This window comes from Equus quagga, chromosome 5 (genome assembly GCF_021613505.1).
Source record: "Equus quagga isolate Etosha38 chromosome 5, UCLA_HA_Equagga_1.0, whole genome shotgun sequence".
NCBI classification, from domain to species: Eukaryota; Metazoa; Chordata; class Mammalia; order Perissodactyla; family Equidae; genus Equus; species Equus quagga.
The window spans coordinates 28,460,431-28,480,973 of record NC_060271.1 but is presented as its reverse complement, the minus strand read 5'-3'; the positions used below and the strand labels follow the sequence as shown (position 1 = coordinate 28,480,973).

General features: G+C 50.1%; 1 protein-coding gene across 1 annotated transcript; it reads left to right on the top strand.

Moving 5' to 3' along the window:
* The first annotated feature begins 6,421 nt into the window (after nucleotides 1-6,421).
* Nucleotides 6,422-17,284, top strand: TMEM222 (transmembrane protein 222). The gene is made up of 6 exons (XM_046663132.1): nucleotides 6,422-6,630; nucleotides 11,660-11,744; nucleotides 13,210-13,241; nucleotides 14,675-14,771; nucleotides 14,857-14,987; nucleotides 16,187-17,284. The coding sequence occupies exons 1-6, from the start codon at nucleotides 6,437-6,439 to the stop codon at nucleotides 16,272-16,274; spliced, it is 627 nt and encodes a 208-aa protein (XP_046519088.1). The 5' UTR covers nucleotides 6,422-6,436; the 3' UTR covers nucleotides 16,275-17,284.
* Nucleotides 17,285-20,543: the final 3,259 nt, after the last annotated feature.

The window sequence follows — 20,543 nt, the reverse complement described above, 5'->3', positions numbered from 1 at the left end:
GACACTGCCCAACATTAAGACTTAGCCTAAAGCTACAATAATCAAGACAGTGGTAATGGCAAAGGAATAGACAAAAAGATCAATGGAATGAATAAAGAACCCAGAGGTGGATCTATACAAATATAGTCAACTGATCTTTGACAAAGAAGCAAAGTCAATTCAATGGAGAAAGGATAGTCTTTTCAACAAATAGTGCTGGAACAACTGGACATCTACATGCAAAAAAATGGATCTAAACACTGACTTTACACAGTTCACAAAGTTAACTCAAAATGGATCATAGACCTAAATGTAAAACACAAAAGGATAAAACTTCTAGAAGATAAACATAGGAGAAATCTGGGTGATCTGGGTTTTGGCGATGCACTTTTAGATACGACATCAAAAGCACAATCCATGAGAGAAAAAATTGATAAGTTGGACTTCATTAAAAACTTCTCTATGAAATCAACAAAATGAAAAAGATAAGCCAAGGACCAAGAAAATATTTGCAAAACATCAGATAAAGCACTTGTATCCAAAATATACAAAGAACTCTTAAAACTCTATGAAAAAAAAAACCCAACTGAAAAATGGGCAAAAGATCTAAATAGACACCTCACCAAAGAGGATATACAGGTGACTAATAAGCGTATGAAAGATGCTCAGCATTATCTCATTAGGGAATTGCAAATGAAGTCAACAATGAGATACTAAAATACACCTATAAGAACGGCTAGAATCCAAAAAATTGTCAATAACAAATGCTGACAAGGAAATGGAGCAATAGGAATTCTCTCATTCATTGCTGGTGGGAATGCAAAATGGCATAGCTACTTTGGAAGACAGTTTGGCAGTTTCTTACAAAGCTAAATATAGTCTTACCTAGGATCCAGCAATCACTCTCAATATTTATACCCAAATGAGGTGAAAACTTATGTCCACACAAAAACCTGTACATAAATGTTTACAGCAGCTTTATTCATAATTGCCAAAAGCTGGAAACAACCAAGAAGTCCTTCAAAAGGTGAGTGGATAAACAAACTGGTACAGCCATACAATGGAATATTATTCAGTAATAAAAAGAAATGAGCTATCAAGCCACAAAGACATGGAGGAAACTTAAATGCATGTTGCTTAGTGAAAGAAGCCAGTCTGAAAGCTATACTGCCTGATCCCAACTATATGACATTCTGAAAAAGGCAAAACTGTAGAGACAGTAAAAAGATCCATGGTACTCCAATTTTAACATGTTTCCACGTGTGACTATCCATGCTGATAGAGCCTGGGGCTCAGATAAGCCCATACAGTGAATGTACAGGAAAACAGACATTAGAATTGGGACCTGTGTGTTTGTGGTGGGCAGGTATGGCCCCAGAGGCCTGCTGCTGGTGTTGGATGCTCAGGAGCATGCTGAAATGTGGTTGCAAAACTTAAAAGGTGGTGAGAGAGCATCTAGCTTGGAGGCTCTCATCCCTGGGTATACATCAGAATCGCCCAGGATACATTAAAAACTACCAGTGCCCCACCCAGAGATTCTGTTTTAATTAGTCTAAGGTGGGGCCCAGGCATCCATCCATTATTTTAAAGCACCTAGGATTCATTTTCATGTATGGCCAGAGCTGAGAAACACTGATCTAGCCCCATGTCCACATTGTACAAACAGGGACAATGAGTTCCAAAGGGGCAGTAGAAAGGGATGGGCTGCCTAAGGACCCCAGTGAATTAGAAGCAAAACCAGCAATGGATCCTTAATCTCTGACTCTTGGTCCAGTTCTTTAAAAATCACTTTCTTATTTGGTGTCATGATACTTTTTGAGCTCCTCCTATGTCCTGTCACTGGCTTAATGAAAATGCACGCAGCAGAGTAGTCCCTGCCCTCCTGGAGCCTCCACATTATTTGGAAAATGTGGAATAGCAAGTACAGAGGTTGTTCATGGTCCCTGAACGTTGGATTTCACTGGGACCATGAGTCCTCCCCAGTATATTCTGCCATCAAGTGCCCTGCCGTGTGCCAAGCCCTGTGTCTAGTGAGAGGCGAGTGCCACAGTGGCAGCCATGAGGCACTCTATTGTTTGGCCTTGTTCTTCTGCCTCCTGCGCCCGACCCATTTCTTTTTATATATATAAAATAGGTCCTAGTCCTAATGATGCCATAGTTTGCATAGTTTTATGGTGATTTACAGAATCTCAGGCTGGTCTTGGCCTCATTCTTTAATGGCCCTAAAAGTGGTCACCAGCAGAGACAGCCCAGAGTTGAGGTTCAGAACCCCAACTCTGTCTAATATTATGCTTAGACCTCAGGAAAGTTCCTGAAGCTCTCCCCAGGTGCATTTTCCTCATCAGTAAAATGGGTGTCACAATACCTGCTCTGGTTACTTCACCGCATTGTAAGGAGGCTCCAAATCAGAGTGAGATTATGTGCATCAAAGTGCTTTTTAAGTGGTTAAGAGTCCTACAATAGAGATGTGTGGTTTTAACTGCTATAATAGCTAACAGTGAGTGTTTATTTTGGGCCATGAACTGTTCTGATATAGCCTATCAAATAAACCTTACAAAAACCCTACAAGATGTGAATTATCATTTCCCATTTTAAAGATGAGGAAACTGATGACCTGACAGGTTCAGTTACTTTCCCAAGGTATGATGACCCTGACAGAGAAAAGGTTCAAACACTGGGCTTGCTGACTGACTCCTGAATGCTTTACTGCCCACCTGGGAGTAGGGTACTTCCATTCTGGTCCTAGCTGCGCTTTCTAATTTCTTGGGTAAGTCTGCCCATCTACAAAATGGAATGGAGAAGAAAGTTGTTTTGTAAACTGATCTCTAAAGGGTCAGAGGGTCTGTTCTCAAAATGGCCCCCTTGCCACCACAGAGAGTTGGAGCCATCCTGGAAGACAGTTTAGGGCTTAATGGGGAGAATCCCAGTCTCCAGGAGCCAGAGAAGGTAATGAACGGAGAAGCAGAAAGGCTGCAGAAGAGAGGACACTGCCCTCTCACACTCCACACACACACACACTGCATCACACCCAGCAGTTCCTCCAACCTGCACCGCAATCGCCCCTGGCTCGGCCCTGCTTCTCTGGGTTATTGATTGAGGTGATTCTTCCCCGGAGCCCTTAAGGAGACCATCTATGGTTAACAAATAGCTCCAGTGACATTCCCGAGCACTTCTTATCTGCCAGGTGCTGTGCTGGCTACAGGGACCAATAGATCCAGTCAGTCCCCTTCTCAAGGAGTTTACAGTCTCTTGGGGGAGACAGACATGTAAACAGCTAATGCTAATGCAAGTACACATGAATATTCAATAGGTAGGAACACAGCCTTCGTGCTCTGGGAGCAAAGAGGCAGAATTTGCCAGAAACCTTGAAGGTGGAATAGGAGAGCAGGGGAAGGGCATTCTGCTAAAGGAACAGTGTGAGCAAAGACACGAGGCAGGAAGTGCAGGGCTCATTCTCTGAAGGGCAGACAGCCCAGTGAGGTTCACTCCAAGCAAGTCCCAAGGGAGAGAGTGAGAGGTGTGGCTGGAAAAGAAGGTTGGGGTTTGGGGCCAGACCATGGGGGCCTCCAATGCTGAGATGAGGGAAGAGACTTAGTATGTAAGCCCTGGCAACTCGCACATGGGGCCAGTTGAAGGGGTGCCCAGACTCCCACCAAGACAGGACGTGCCCCGAGTTCACCCTTCAAATAAGCAGCATCTTACCCTCGAAGCTTTCCCATCTTGACAGTTCCAGCTCTGCCATCCTTCCCTTCCCCAGCCAGCCCTGTAAGTGGATCCAGATGGTCATTCCTATTTTAGGTCGGTGTGTGTGTTGGGGGGAGGGGTAGCTGTGAGCCCTATCAATCCTTTCCTGAGCTCACTGTTAGAGGAGCTTCTTCCAGGACCCTGCTGTGATCCTCTGAGCCTGGAAGGAAGGGTTAGTCTTTGATGGAGATTTCCCATCTGTCTGTGGGTGACAGGGTGGCAGCAGCAGAGGAGGCAAGGGCACAGGCCAGGGAGGCTTTCACATTGGGTGAGAGAACCAAGGTGATGTGTACGTGTGAAGGGGCCCTGGTGGACAGGCTGTGGTGGAGGACAAGCCTAGGAGAGAGGCCCCAGAGCAGCCAGAGAAGGAGCTAGCTTCTCCCTCCAGATACCTAGCCCTCCTCATGTTTCTGCTTCTGCAGCTGTGTAGCCCAAGAGTAGGATGGTGCAGGCTATAGGGAGGGGAGCCAGGGCTCTCTAGTCAGACCCTACTCCTGAGCACTGTGCCCACCAACCTCCATGGGCCCCTTAAAAAACCTAGGGGCACCAAGAGGTAGCAGGTGATAAACTCGGTTCCTGCCCTCAGATTGTAGCCAGCATGTGACACCAACCTTGTAAGTATTTGCGATTCATTCCATGTACAAATATTTATTAAGCAAATGCTATGTGCTAGACACTACAAGGCATTGGGTTTACAGACATGAACAAGACAAATGTAGTCTCTGCCCTCAAGGAGTTTCCAGCCTAGTGGGGGAGTCCCACAGTACATATGTGCTAGGAAGGAAAAGAACAAGGTGTTCCAAGGGAGATTAACAGGGGCTTTCTAATTAGGCTGGGTGGCCAGGGAAGGACTCTGAGAAAAGTAACAATCTGAGACCAGAAGGATGAGTGGGAGTTAGCCAGTTTAAGCAGGGGGAGGCATTTCAGGCAGAGGAGAACAATGCCAAGTTCCTAGGGAATGAAAGAGCATGCACATGAGAGGAACTGAAAAAAGACTAGGATGGCTGTAGTATGGTGAACAAGTAAGAAAAGGGCATGGTCCAGATGCAGGACCTTATAAGCCATGGTAACATATTTGTGTTTTATTCGAAGTACAATGGGAAGCCACTGAAGGTTGTCAGATGAAATGCAGTACTTGTGTTAGTACTACCAAATTTGTGGCAGGCCCTAAGAAAGACTGACTTTAGTTGTTTATTCATCCATACATACAATAAATGTTTAAAGAGCACCCACCAGCCCTGTGCTAGAATTACCGGTTGATAGTGATGGTAGAGGAACATGTAAGACCTTCCTCAGAGCCTGTGATCCAGAAGAGATTAGATAGTTATAGTGACTGAGTCAAGAGATAATGCAATTTATTCATTCAACAAATATACTGCACTCCTAATCTGCTCCAAACCCTGTGCTAGACGCTGGTTGTTGCCCTTCAAGGATCACACACTACACCTGAGTCACAGGAGAGGCACAAATATACTCAAAGAATTTTGAGTGGGTTAGAATCATTTCAGCTCTGATATCTATGAGGCCTTTATAAAACATCCAGTCAATAAACATCTAGTAGGCATCTGCTCTGCCCTAGGAACTGTGCTAGCTACTGAAATCAAGGACCTTAGAGTTCCATAACAGAGACAGACATACCCCCCAAAAGGCATTAAAATATTAGGTGCTAAAAACAGGACAGCAGGCTTTCTACAGATCAGCATTGAGGGAGGGTAATTCAACAGAAGAAAGAACTCCCCCAAAAGGTATGGCTCCCACCTTCCTGAATGGATTTGTCCGTACCTCCCTCTAGCCTGATTTTTAGCTGCTGCCTTCCTTCTTGTCCCTCCATTACCCCTTTCCACCCTAGCAGATTCCATTTTCTTTATCTATTTTGGCATTCTTTAAAAAGCCCAAAGAATCCAAGATTTCAGCTTGGCTTCTTTATATGATTGTGTGTGATCTCAGACAATTACTACTTCCCTTCCCTGAGCCTCAGTTTTCCCATTTATACAATGAAGGGATCGGATCACATCTAAGGCTTGTGACTTACTCCAGCCAAGGTGATATTCACACTCCTGCACGCTGTGCTCTGCAAGGCCTTTCTTTGCACGGCTGCACGCATCCCTCCACCCCCACACCCGTGCCAGCTGGCAAACATCAACTCAGCTCAAATATCTTCAGGCAAATCTCCCCTGCTTCTACACACAATATTTCAGTCTGTCCTTTTATGCTACCACTACCTCGTGAAAGATCACACGATGAAAAGGACAAGAGGGACAAACTTGGGTTTGAGACGTGGCCACTCACCTCACCGCTTGAGCCTCAGTTTCTCACTTGTAACCTGGAGAAAATAACCTAAATTCGCATGTCTAATTATGGGGATTAAAAACAATGTATGTCAAGTGCTTGGCACCTAAGAAGTGCTAAATAAATAACGACTGCACTACACCTTTTAGGAGCCCCCAGCGTACTGAATTATAGAGTTCTTGGTTGGTCTCCTGCGCTAAACTGAGCGCTGCCTGAGGGCATCCCTTCCGCAGCCGTACAGTGTAGGCACAAACACGCGGGGCTGGCGGGCGCAGAAGGAGGGGGGCCAAGCAGGCAGGGCCCAGAGGGACCGGGCTTCAATTCCCGGGGGGAAGGCCAAACCGGGCGGACCCCCATCTGCGGGAAGTGACGCCACGGCGAGAGGCGCCGGAGCAGGGGCCGGCCGGAGCGGGGCTAGCGCACCATGGCGGAAGCGGAAGGGAGTTCGCCGCTCCTGTTGCCACCGCCGCCACCCCCGCCCGGAATGGCGGAAGTGGAGGTGCCGACGGCGGCCGAGACGGACAAGAAGCAATTTAGCGGCTCGGGCGGCGGCGCCATGGACGTGGAGCGGAGCCGCTTCCCCTACTGCGTGGTGTGGACGCCCATCCCGGTGCTCACGTGAGTCTCCAGGGTCGGAAAGAGCCGTGGCCCGCGCGGCGACCTCGGGCGGCCCCAGGCCAGCTTCCGGCCCGGTCGCGCAACAATCCTTTCCCTCGGGTCTGGCCCTCACGCCTCACCCAGGCATCAGAACCCCGCTACCCGCGCGGTGCCGGTTTCTGCGGACGGATGGGGCACGCTCCCCGCCCTCCTCACACCTGGTCTAGTCGAGGAGAAGGACAGTTGTAGGCCGGCGGGAAAGGTTCTGTGGCTGGCAAGCTCAGGACCTGTGGGCGTGCAGAAGAGGGGCCCCTAACCTGGTCTGAGGAGACGTCTTCAGTATTCACTGGTTTGTTCATTCGTTGAGCAAATGCTTGCTGATTACTTCCCGTACGCAAGACGTCCTGGTGGGTCTAGAGGCAAGTGGGAGTTTGGTTGGGACCACACTGGCTCCTGGATGTGACCATTGGAAGGACCACCATCTCAGTTGCAAAACGGATTTAGGTCCTGGGGTGTCTGCCTCCCAGACCAAGGTCTTTCTACGGCATTAGCCTTTGTCAGGAGAGAGAGCAGGTTTTCTGGTAGTGCTGCTGCCTTTTAGCCCGCAGCTCCTGGGTGGGGGGAGCTTGTTTGCCCTCCTGCTTCAACCTTGATAGCTGATAATAACCCCTCCTCACAGTGTTGGACAGTTGACCAAGCTCTTTCACACCCATTTTCTCTGAATTTCACAGCCACTTTCTAAGGTACGAATTCTCTTCTCAGATGATGAAGCTGAGCTTCCTGTACCATTAATGTCTTGATCAGGTTTACACTCTATAAGCAAATGTGTCCCAAACTCAGTCTTCTGACTCCATAACTTGCTCTCTTATGACTGCATCCTATCCACTCTCACCTGATGGGATAGATTTTTTTCCTTCTTTCAAAAACAGCCAAGTGGTGTGGAGAAGGGATCGTTTTTGGCCTTATATGTTGCTGATCCTAAAACGACCTTAATTTTTGTATTAATGTTAAAATACTTAAGTTGTTTTGCATTTTCAGATGCTTATGCATTTGCTTAAGAACATCCAAGTCTGAGTCCTTTAGAAATAAAATTTTTAGGAGCGTGTTCGTTGATTCATTCAGTGTTCTTTTAACACATTTGCTAAGTGACTCCTAAGTGCCTAGAGTAGTTTTAGGTGATAAGAATATACAGTCGTAAATAAAGCAGATATGATGCTGTGACAGAGTTTAAGTCATGGTAGAAGGAGATACGCAGTAAGTTAATAAGAGAACTGCTGATAGTGATTAGTGCTATGAAGAAAAAAATGTTAATGTGAGAATACCTGGGAGGGATAGTCAGGGAATATATTGGCTTTGCTAAAACCTTTCTTACTATCCTAAGATCTCTGGGTTTTCTCTATTCTCAATAACACATTTGTGCGGTCCTCTGCTCTTCAGAAAGCTGGTAGCAACATGAGATAGAGGCACCACAATCCCCAATCATCTAGGCCAGAAGCAGCTCACACCCCATTTCTATTCAGATCTGTGTACAGGTGTTCATAAGACCAAGATGAACGAGCCATAGTGCCCCTGTCAAAGGGCTCATGTTCCCATCAAAGGACTCACCCTCCAGCAGGAGAGAGACAAGTGAACTAACCATCATAGTGCCTTGTGATGATTGCTGACCTGGAGTGCAGAACTAGGACTAGATGTGGCACAAGGAACTGTCGTGTGTCCTTGGACGGAGGATCAGAGAGGAGGCAACTGAGTCCGAAGATTTGTCCACTCCCTCAAGAGATGTTGATAATTAATCATAAAAAGCCAGATAATAACTACTGTTACTAATAAAAACAGCTAAGATGGATACTTACTCTGGGCTCTATTCTAAACATTTTATATTCACTCTCTCGTTCAGTCCTTACGTCAACCCAATGAAAATAGATACTGTCGTCCCATTTTTATAGATGAGGAAATAAAGGCTTAGAAGCCGGCGTCAGGCTTTTTCTACTGACGTAGTCTACCTTCCCAGATAGAGCTCCAGGGTCAGTAACTTATTTGTTCATTCATTCAGTAAATAGAAGAAACTTTGAGAGTTTCCTCTCTGGGGCTTCCCCAGCACAGGGCTCTGCTGTTGTCTCCAGCCTTTACTCTTAATTTCCATCAGCAGTTGCTGGCACAGCTGTGGTATGTGAAATACTGGTCAAACCCAGACCTTCTCTCCAGCCAGATGAAAGGAATTGGGGAGTGGGGAGCAGGAGAGGGGGATGGGTCCTGAGATCAGAGTCTGAGAAGCCAGAGCATCTACTTTCCCATAATTCTGAGTGTCCTGTGGCCACTGTGGGTCTTCAGCAACTTATTCTACGCCAGTCCAGCCAATCAGATAGCAAGTATTTATTGAACACCTCATGATGACAGCATTGAGCAACTACCAAGTGCAAGGAAGTGTGCTAAGTACTTCGCAAGCATGTCCTATTTCATCCTCACAATAGCCCCTCCCCCCACTGAGGTAATTATTGCTATCTGCCTCTCACTGACAGAGGTAGGAATGAGTAACTTGCCCAAAACAAAGTTAAGACTCAACCCAGGTTTGACTTCAGAGCCTGACGCCACTCTTAAATGCAGGACATTCATTCATTCATCATTTAGTAATGAGTACTTTGCTCTAGCTGTGTGCCAGGCACTGCCCGGGGGCTAGGCTAATAAATAAGAGAAAATCCCTGCTTTCTTGGAGCTTACACATGAGTGGGGAGAGACAGACAGTAACCGTGCAAGTAAACAAGATAATTTCAGATAGTAGTAGATCCTAGGAAGAAATTAGAGCAGAGTAATGGGGTCTGGGGTGCCTAGGGTTGTGTGTGGCTACTCTAGAAGGCATGGTCAGGAAAGACCTCTGATGTTGACAGTTGAGCTGAGGCCTAAATGTTGAGAAGCAGCCAGTTGTGCAAAGGTCTAGGGGAAGAGTGTTCTGGGCTGGGCAAATGCCAGAAAAAGCAGTGAGGAGGAATTGGCATGTTTGAGGAACCAGAAGTGGGCCATGTAGCTAGAGAGAGGAGTGAGGTGACTGGGCCAAACTGTTGGGGGGAGTTTGAGGTATAAGTGTAATAGGAAGCTGTTAATGAATATTAAGCAAGAGGATGATGGAATCTGAAGTTTGTTCTCAAAAGACCACTCTGGCCCCACCATCCTTTCAGGTGCTCAGGCTGCAGACCCGGAATACTTCTATACTGTCGTCATAAAATTGCCCAGTCTTCCTTTTAAAGATCTTTTGAGGGGCCCGCCCCGTGGCCCAGTGGTTAAGTTCGCGTACTCCACTTCGGTGGCCCAGAGTTTAGCAGGTTTGGATCCTGGGCATGGACCTAGCACCGCTCGTCAGGCCGTGCTGAGGCAGCATCCCACATGGCACAACCAGAAGGACCACCAACTGAATATACAACTATGTACTGGGGGGCTTTGGGGAGAAGAAGAAGAAGAAAAAAGATCTTTTTGAATCCATCTGCTTCTCACCATCCCACCAGCAATACTCTGGTCAGGATCACCATCATCTCTTGTCAGTATTCCAGAATAGCCTCTGAACTGCCCACTCCAGTCCCACTCCCATTCTCCAGACACATGCACCACTTTGCTGCTTCGAAGTTTTGCTTCCTGCCTCTTGACATTCTGTCCTTTCACAGGTCAAGGTTAAAAGTCACCCTCTCTGTGAAGTCTTTGCTGACTGCCCCAGCCTCACAGAAAAGCTTCCTTGAGCTGCATCTGTGTAGGTTTTGCCTTGACCTCCTTAACAGGGTGCAGCCTTCAGACCAGCACTTGACCGCTGGCCCCATGAGTCTTTTCCCGTGAGTCCTTAACCTGGATCAGTCCCTCCAGCACCTAGGCCCTGTGGAGCCGTGGTTCTCAGACTACAGGCAGATCTGGGTTCCTGTGTGTTTTGCCTATCGGGGTCCATCTGAGATTTGGTCTTGTAAAAATGCCCATGGCTTTTAAGAATTTGAACTTTTAGTTCTTGGACTACACCATGCTTTTGTCCTGATCTCTACCCTTGCACCTACTATTTCTTCGTTATTTCCTCAGGGAAGACTTGCCTGAATTCCCCCACACCCACAGATTGGTTTAAATGCCTTTCTCCACCTATTTTTTTTAACTTTTTTATTGAGGTATAAAATATAAAGTGTACAAATCTTATGTATACGGCTCAATGAATTTTTCTGTGTGTATACACTCTTGTCGCCCAGGTCAAGACAGAGAACATTTCCAGTATCCAGAGGGCTGCCTTGTGCCCCTCCCAGTCACTTCTACCACAGAAATAACCCCTCTTTTGCCCTTTAGCACCACTTCTGCCTTTTCTTGAACTTTCTGTAAGCAGAATAATGTGTATGTACACTTGCGTAAGTTTTCTTTCACTCTGCCTTATATCTACAAGAATCTGTGTTGTATGTAGGAGAAGTTTGTTCTTTTTCATTGTTACCTACCCTTTCATTGTATGACTATACCCTAAATTACTCAGTCATTTTGCTATTGTTGAACATTTGGATTATTTCCAGTTATTTTTTAAATCAACTTTATAGAGATATAATTCCCATACAATAAAGTGCACACATTTTTAGTGTGCAGTTCAATGAGTTTTGACAAATGTTTCCAGCTATTTTGAGGAGAGATGCTGTGAACATTCTTCTGCATGGCTTTGGTGGATACAAGTATTTGTTTCTGTTGGGTGTATACTCTGAAGTGGAATTGCTGAGGTGTAGAGTATATTGTCAGTGTTCGAAAGTGGTAGAAACAATTTATACTGTTACCCATAGTGAAGTTCCATTTGCTTCTCATCCTCACCACACTCCGTGTTGTCGTCTTTTTATTATAGCTATTCTGTAGGGGTGCTGTGGTATCCCACTGTGCTCTTCATTTGCTCTTGCCCCTCTTCTGTGCTTCCCCAGCCCCTCTGGCCACCCTAATTGGCCACCTTGATCATCACAAAAGTCACACATGTTCTAACACTGCATAGAGTGTCCCCAGCATCTGTCTAACTGGCTGAAAGGCACCCTAAGCTCTGCTCCTTCCCTGTCCTCTTTTCTCACAGGTGGTTTTTCCCCATCATTGGTCACATGGGCATCTGCACATCCACAGGAGTCATTCGGGACTTCGCTGGCCCTTACTTTGTCTCGGTGAGTGCCCATTCCACTCCACTCTGGAGGGTTCCAAGGCTTAAGTGGAAGGTTGGCCTGTCTTGCCTGTAGGCACCTTTCCTATCTCCCCAAAACCTAAAAGAATGCAGATACCATGCAGTCCTCTCCCTGGCCCTCTGCTCCTCACCAATGTTTGACCCCTTTCCCCCCTCTCTTGCCTCCAGGACAGGCCGGGAGGGCAGCGTGGCCAGAAGGATTCTTAAGTAACTGACCCAGCCCTTTGTCCACCCCTGGGGTACCGAGACATGGGTAGGGATTAGAGGCAAGAGTGGAGAGTCAAACCATCCAGGAACCACATCTCTGGAGCTTCAGAAGGTGGGAGTCACAAGGTGGGGGCACAGGGGAGGCTGACATGGTTCCCTGGGGATGGCCATGGAGAAGAGGGGGTGGGCCTTCTAGAAGGAACCAGCTGTGTTCTCAGGTCTCTTCCCTGGGGGTGTGCCCAAGATGGGTGCAGTGAGTTTGCTCCAGATGAGCAGGCAGCATCCTGCCTATTTCAAGGTTCCAGCTTCCTCTTTATCAGAGACTGGAATGAAGGGGTGTGGTGGCACCAATCTGTTTATGTTGGTAGTTGTCATGCTCACCTTAACATGACAAAGGTCTTTCATATCTATTAGTTTCACTGCCATATGCTTTTATGATAATTCATCTTTGACCAGCTGTCAGCAGGATCTTCCTGATTCTGAACCCAGAATCTGTCCCTGCATGACTCCTGTATCCCACATCTTTTTTTGGGGGGGGGGGGAAGACTGGCCCTGAGCTAACATCCGTGCCCATCTTCCTCTACTTTATATGTGGGATGCCTACCAAGCGGTGCCATGTCTGCACCTGCGATCCCAACTGGTGAACCCCGGGCCACCAAAGCGGAACGTGCGCACTTAACCGCTGCACCACCAGGCCAGCCCCTGTATCCCACATCTTATGTGGCAGGTCTAGAACTTGGCTGTACTGTCTCCCTCAAAGGAGGCCTCTCGAGCCCTAGCCCCCACAGTCCTGCTCTGAATGCAGTCATACTGCCAGACACAGAGAAAGGCTCAATGTGGACCACCACTGTCGAGTCAGGAGGTCAGAGGGTGTCATCATTCATGCCATGAAGGAAACTGCCTACCTGTGATCAAAGATCAGAGACTGACCATAGAACTTGGAGAAAAGGAGTCCTAGAGAGGGTGGGAGAATTACCTAGGAGCCACACAAAGGCGCAGTTGCAGCAGGCACCTCAAGTCTTTGGTCTCTGGGTGCCGTGCTCTGTGTACTCCTGCCGCGCTGCCTTCTTCCCACAGAAGATACTTCAGATACTGTGCCAGCCCCAGAGCAGGGCCCGGACCCCACTTCTGCCCACCCGACATACCTCCTTCTAAGTCACTGCACTTTCACCACCGACCCAGGTCTATCTTCCAAGCTGGATGCGGGTTCCCCACTGATCTCTGCTCTTGTCCCTCAACAGGAAGACAACATGGCCTTTGGGAAGCCTGCCAAGTAAGTGATGAACATCTGTGGGACTGACCCTAGGGCCAGGTTCCTCCTGCCCAGAGTAGCAGGCCAGGCCTTCTGGGGCACAGCAGGAGCCAGAATCCTGAGGATCTGGAGAGGGGAGGGACAGCCAGGGTCCACCATCTACTGTGCCAGTCTCTGGCTGGGTCCTTTACCCACAGGCCATCTAGGCCTTGCCTCAGCTCTGCAAGGTCATGTTTTCCACTCCTTTGGAAGGATGAGGGAAGGGAAGGGACTTGATCAAAATCACACAGGAAGTGGCAGAGCTGGGTCTTACCCAGGTCTGTCTCACTCCAAAACCTAGACTCTCTCCTGCCCCTCGAGGAACGAACCCGCCATTTAAGGTGTAAGGGAGGCATTGTTTAGAACTCTGCTGGAAAGTTCTGGTTGGAGCTCAGGCCCTCTGGGAGCTATTGCTGGTTTGCTTGGGATTTGGAGACTTCGTTTCCTCTGTCTTGGGGACCCACCTCACTGTGGGTCTGGTGACAACGCCTCAGTCATCAGTGTGCTCAGAACAGCATCAGATGCTCTGTTGCCCGAGGCTGCACCCGGGAGGGCTGGGGCCTGTGGGGTTGGTGTCCCACACAGCAGAGGTGGCCTGGAGCAGGGCTCCCTGACAGGCAGGTGGAAACATGGGCCAAGGGCTTCTGGGCTGGGTGTCTACTGCCAGGCTGCTTTTCCAGGACAGTTTTAAGGGCATCCATTTCCAGGAAGGAACCCTCCAGCAGCCCCAGTCCAGGCCACATTGGTTTCTCACTGGTCCCATATCTCTGGGCTCCTCCACCAAGCTATTCCCCACACAGCAGCCAGATGGTGCTCTGACCTCCCAGCATCCCCTGGCCTGAGACCCTTTGGGGTCTCACTCAGTTTAAGGTTTATGAGCTTTAGCTCCACCAGCTGCTCTCCCACTCAACCAGGTCTCCCATGTAGGCTGATGGGGAGAATACTTTCTGATGGATGAGTTCCTCAGGGTGGCATTCGAGTCCCCCCCAACATGGCCCCACTTGCATTTCCAGCCTCACCTTCCAACATCCTATCACCCTGTTCCTCCCTCTGAATCCTCCAGCAGTGCCCAGTTACTTAATTTCTGGTACCCGCTGCACAGTTTTGTGCCTCTACCTCTATTCAAGCTATTCTCTCTGCCTAGAACACCCAGTCCCTGTTCTGCGCCTGGCTAATCCCTCTTTCTTCGGATTGGACTCAGGTGTCACCCCCCAACTGAGTTAGTTCATATCCTCCCCAGGATCCACCCGGCACTGGGCATGTCACACTGTGTTACAGTTGTCTGCTGCACGGCTCTCCCTGGACCTGACTGACCCCTGCAGCCTCAGCACCCAGCTCAGGGCCCTACACAGAGCAGGCATCAGGGAACATTCATGGAGCTGAGCCGGTGCCCAGAACCCCCTCTCTCTCCTCAGGTACTGGAAGTTGGACCCTGCTCAGGTGTATGCCAGTGGGCCCAATGCGTGGGACACAGGCGTGCATGATGCCTCTGAGGAGTACAAGCACCGCATGGTAGGTGGACCACTCCTGGGGGCAGGAATGAGGCTGGGAGACTCCCCTGCAGCCCGGTCTGACCCAACCCTTCCTGTATCTCCAGCATAATCTCTGCTGTGACAACTGCCACTCACATGTGGCATTGGCCCTGAACCTGATGCGCTACAACAACAGCACCAACTGGAACATGGTGACGCTGTGCTTCTTCTGCCTGCTCTATGGGAAGTATGTCAGGTGAGCTGCCCATCCACCTGTCACTCACCGCCCTCCCTTGGGCTGCTCTCCCAGGGATCCCAGCAAGGCTGTTTCTGGAGTCCTTCAGCCAGCAGGGACAAAGCAGATGCTGCTTGGAGCCATGGAGGTTCATGAGTTCTGGTGGAGGGAGAGATGGCTAAAGTCCAGCTCTACCTGGGTCCCAAGCCCAGCTCTGTCACTTGCTCACAGATCTTGGGTACCTAACTGTCTTGGCTTCTCTAAGCTGCAACTGTCCTTGGTAAAATCAGGATAATGATTTTGGCTCCTCGGGGAGGCTATGAGCCCACAGAGCCCTTTGCTTAGGTCAAATGAAGAGGTAGACCCTCACAGAGGGGTAGGTGACCATCCCACCGGGTCCCTTCCCAGGATCCCTCATAAGAGGCAGGGTTCTGGGCAGGTGGGCCCCAGTTGTGGCTTTGGAGGACATTTGAAGCCACACACTCACAACCTGTGAGGTCAAAGGCAATCCCAATTTAGAGGTAAGGGGAGCTCAGAGAGGTTGAGTAACCCACCCACTTGGGAGCCAGCACACACCTAGGCTAAACTGGCTGCCTCTCCAGCCTTTCTTCTAGCTGCATTCATGATTACAAGCTCCTGAAAAGGAGACTCAGGGGTCTTTTTGTTAGTCCAAAGGCTTTCAGAGTTCCCCTGAGACTGGTCACACAGAGACTGAGGCAGAGCTGGAGTTGAACCCAGGGCCCTGACTCCAGCCCCTTCGCTCCAGCCACAACATTGTGCTAACTCTTGCTGACCCCTCCCCTCCCAGTGGGCCCCATTATGAGGGCTGTGGGCAGAGGGCACTCCTGGCTTCTCCACCAAGACTCAAGTTCCTGGTCCTCTCACTGGAGACATTTCCCCAGACAAAGGGTGATTGTGGATGGAGCTAGTGAGGCCCAAAGAGGGTGGGCACGTCTCTTGTACCCACTTAGCAAGGTGTCACATCTCCACCAAGAGCCTGGAACAGCCCCTGCCCAGGACCTTAGTTGGTGGTTCTCTGTAGTGGGTGCCAGGCCCAGCTCAGTCCCTTGATTGACCAAGTTTGGAGGTGAGGGAGTGGTTCCAGGAACTTCCTTGAGGGCAGCAGCCCTGTCTGGGTCTGTGGATGGAAGGGATCTGGGCTGCACGCCCACTCACTGGGCCCCTCTCACCGTTACTCCCATCTCTCTCCTCTCCATCAGTGTTGGGGCCTTCGTGAAGACCTGGCTACCCTTCGTCCTCCTCCTGGGCATCATCCTAACCATCAGCCTGGTCTTTAACCTTCGGTGATGGCTACCGCATGGCCCTGGACCACCAGGCTCCTGAGGAGGCAGCCGCCACCCCTTTTGGTTCCAGATTCTTTTTCTCACCCCAAAAGGCAGGGATGGGCCTGCTGGTTTTGACCCAGGGCTTTGGGCTAGGTGGTTGGAATAAGGGGTAAGGATGAGCATGGGGCGGGGTGTTTGCTTTTTGTGTCTCACTGGTCACTCAGACACTCCCTGTACCCTGCTTCCCAGGCTTGTGACCCCTGCCCTTGAGGCACCTTCTTTGTTCGTCTGTTGAAAGGGCCTTAGCTTGCCTCTGTAGAGCTATTCCTGCCACTGCCTGCTGGGCTCCCCCTGCCTCAGTCCAGTGCTTGGTAGGGGAAGGGAGGACATTTGGACCCACCAGCCAAGGCAGCACAGGAGCCAGAGCTGGATTTGGAGCCCGTCCTCCTGCCGAGGCTCTGGTTCCGGGGTGGGTCAGGTACACCAAGAAGTCTCCATAAGCTAAGCTGCCCTGGGGCCTTCACCACTGGCCTCTAGAATGGTCCAGGAGGATGGACGGACCCCGCTTTGGATATTTGTCAGAAGCTGCAGTAGGGGTAGTTTGTGCCCCATCTCCTGGAGTCCTCCAGTCCATGCAGCTCCCTCTTCCCAATCTCCCAGGGCCTCTGAGCACTTGAGCCCACTTGCCCCTGCAGTTCGGGGCCTGGGGTACTCCAGCCAGGCTGGAGAGATGAGTGACGCTGACATGTCCAGAGTGACCCCGTGTCCATCAGAACAATGTAGACAAAGCTTGGCCCCAGTCCCGGCTATGGGCCTCACACTGGTCATGGCACCCTTGGGCCCAAGATGTTGGGGGGCCGTCAGAGCAGCCAGTGCCATCAGGGAGCTGAAGAGGAGCTGTTTCCTCCCACCTACCATGGCTCCCTCTTCTCTTCAAGTTGTGGAAAGGGGCTGTGCTGTCCGCCTTCTCCCTGTTCCATGGATTCCTTTGTGTGGGCTCCTGGGGCAGGATAATAAAGAGTTTTGACTCCAGATGGTGCTTTGTCCTTCAGTGGCCCCCTCGCCCCTTCAGCTCCTATCTTCTTGGTGTCCTTGGGTATCCCTGCCCCTGCAGCAAGGGGTCTGGTTGCCTGGGTCATGGTTGAGTCCTTGTCCAGTGCCTGGTGATTACATGGACATCAGCATCCCTCTGGTGTGTCCTACCCTGCGCCCAGGCTTTGGAAGTTCTCCACCATCCCACGTCCAGTATCCCAAAGCTTTCTTCTCAAGGCAGGTGACTGTGAAACCCCTGCCATGTTCCCTGTTGGGAAGAACTTGGCAGCCAGATAGGGAGTTGGGTCTGGGAAGACCTGAGGCCTGGACCTGTCTCCTCAACCAGGGGTACACAATTTGAGATAAGCCAAGAGAATCACCCCAGCCCCTGGCCTCCGCCATATCCATCAGTCACGTTGCCAGATTCCTCAGGCTGAGCCCCAATGGTCTGCTCACTGCCGTGCTCCTTGGTACCTCCACTTTCTGGCTTTACAGGCCCTGCAGGCTCCTCACTCTCCATGCACCTACTCTGCAGTGAGACAGGCCAGCACCTGTTCTCCAGCACCTGCCCACTCCTGGTCCTTTGCTTTCCACCTGTTGAAATCATGGCCTGCCTTCCCAAGGCCCAGCTTAAAAGCCACTTCCTTGGTGAAGTCTTTCCTAACCCTGCCCTATACCGTGTATCACTTTAGTTGGACTAGCAAAGGATTTGGTCTCTGAATCCTGAAGAGCCTTTGTGTTCATCTTGAGGATGGCCTTGAGGACAGCTCTAGCTGCTGGCCTTCAGGGCCCTAGATCAGATGCCTGTCAGCTCATCCCAGACTCTGCAGTGCTGTGGTTTCCAAGCCTGAGCTTTCTTCAGGGTGAGGCAGAGGTGACCCCCTCCCCACTTTAGAGCAACTCCATTTTCAAAATCTGTTTTGCATATTGGGTCCATCTGAGAGTTGGCTGGGGGAGAAGTTCCAGTGTGGAGGACCACAGCAAAGTGGATAGAAAAAAGTTCTGTTCCTGCCCAGCAGAACTTTAAGTTAGCCTTGGGGAGACAGGACATAAATAGGTGCCATAAAAATCACCGACAGTTGTTGAGTGCTTGCTGTGTGCTAGGCCTTGTAATAAAGTATCATTTATCCTCACCACAGCCCTATGAGATAGGTGCTATCATCCCCATTTTACAGATGAAGAAATAAGCACACAAAGGTAAAGTGATTTGTTCAAGGTCACACAGGTAGGAAGAGGAACCAGGTTCAAATCCAGCAGCCGGGCCCCCAGAGCCCCTGCTTGGAGCCACTTGCAAGATGGCCTCACTGGAGCATGAGGAGGGAAATGGGGGAGGGACTGTTTCTCCAAAGGACTGGGGTGCTGTGACTGACAAGAATGGAGAATGAAAGCTGGAGGCAAGAAAGAGGAAACACTTCTTACACAGTCCTATGTGATGGCTGCTATTGTCTCTTTTATAAAGGGAGAGAGTGAGGCTTACAGAGATTGTCATTGATCCAAGGCCACGGGGGACCATGTGGCAGAGCCAGAATTTTAACCCAGATCTGGGGCCTCTTAACTGCGGAAAGTTGCCTAGAGACTAGCTACAGTGCAAAGGCGTTGAGCCCCCTGGAGTGGGCAAAAAGCCTTCTGCAGTTGAGGAGTAGGGAGCACAAATAGACCAGGGTGTTGAAGGGACAGGAAGCAGAGTCAGTAGGTATGGCTCTAAGGATGCAGAAGACAAGGAGAGTCAGAGCCAGGTGGGGGTCCTGAGGGTTGGGCTGAGGGGTTGGGCAGCCCACAAGGAGGCTGGACTCTCTTGGGAGGTGGTGAGACTTCTGCCAGTGAAAGTGTCTAAGGGAGGCTGTGCTACTTGGAGCATATTTTCCCCCCTTCTCCCCAAAGCCCCCTCAGTACAAAGTTGTATATTCTAGTTGTAGGTCCTTCTGGTTCTGTGATGTGGGCTGCCACCTCAGCATGGCTTGATGAGTGGTGCTAGGTCCGCGCCCAGGATCCAAACTGGTAAAACCCTGGGCCACTGAAGCAGAGCACACAAACTTAACCACTCGGCCACGGGGCCAGCCCCTGGAGCAGACTTTTTAAAGGGTCAGAGGGTTACCCTGGTTGTCTGCTGGCACCTTCCAAAGCTAAGGAATGACAGATAAAAGTGGTGTGTGCTGAAAGGGCCCTCTGACAATTGTGCAAGCCAGGGCTGGAGGGGCCAAGTCAGGAAGCCAGGAGACAGGGAGGAGGAGGCATCCAGAAGAGGCTGGGTGGGGACTGAGACCTGGGCAGTGAAAGGGTGATGGAGATGGGGGGGGGGGGGGGGGGGGGGGGGAGGGGGGGGAAAGCACCTGGAGAGGAGGAGGCAGTCTGGTGACTGGCAGGAAGCAGCAGGAGACCTGGGGCCAGGCCAGGGGGCTGTTCACAGAAGTGGAAACCTGGAAATAAGAGAAGGTTTCAGGTGGGGAGGATACAGAAGTTCAAGTTGAGAAGACAGCAGGAGAGTTGGATGGAAATTGAGAGTCCGGCAGAGTTGAAGCTGTAAGGACAGATGAGAGAGAGGAAGGGAATTTAGAAGCTGGAAAAGTAGACAGTGAAGTTTGATGCCTTCCAGGGGTGAGAGCTGCTGAGAGGTGGGGGGAGCTAGAGAAACATCCTTGGGAGAAGTCAGGACAGGATGACGGGAAGGAGTGAGGATGCTGTTGGTCACTCTCCTCCCATTCAGGGAGACTTGACGGAGGAGGCAGGCATCAGTAACAGCTCCCACAGCGGACCCTCAATGGATACTGCATATACAAACGTATATGTATATTTATTAAGGGCCTAGGGATCTCAATGAATTGTAGTGAAAACCATCTGAGGAGGGATTATTACCACCATTTAATAGATGAGGCTCAGCAAATAAGAATGACTTGCAACAAAGTAACTAGGAATGCCAGACCATGGGCTGGGGGTGGAGGAGGGACCCTCAGGTGTTCAGAGTGGTGGTAACATTTGGGAGCCAGTTCCATGAGGGGGAGGAAGGGTGGGGTTTCATTTAGAGTCCACTCCTTGTCCCACCTCCTCTCTTGGAGGGTCTGTGAGGTACCCTCTAATATTTAAGCCATGGCAGCGGGTGTGGAAGGACAGGCAGAGTGGAATGAAGCAGACTTGGAGGCATCTGGAAGCTTTGGTGTGGCCTTGGTTCGTGGTCCTGAAGCAAAGGTAATTTGGGACCAAATCTATTCTCAGGGTGGGGCCGAATCTGGGAGCAGAATGGGGTGCTCAGAGGGGCTCCCCA

Bases quoted from the DNA above. Each gene is read 5' to 3' on its own strand.
- TMEM222 (XM_046663132.1), top strand. From the start codon at position 6,437: ATGGCGGAAGCGGAAGGGAGTTCGCCGCTCCTGTTGCCACCGCCGCCA. The intron at 14,772-14,856 runs GTAGGTGGACCA...CTGTATCTCCAG, and splicing joins AGGAGTACAAGCACCGCATG to CATAATCTCTGCTGTGACAA. The intron at 14,988-16,186 runs GTGAGCTGCCCA...CCTCTCCATCAG, and splicing joins CTCTATGGGAAGTATGTCAG to TGTTGGGGCCTTCGTGAAGA.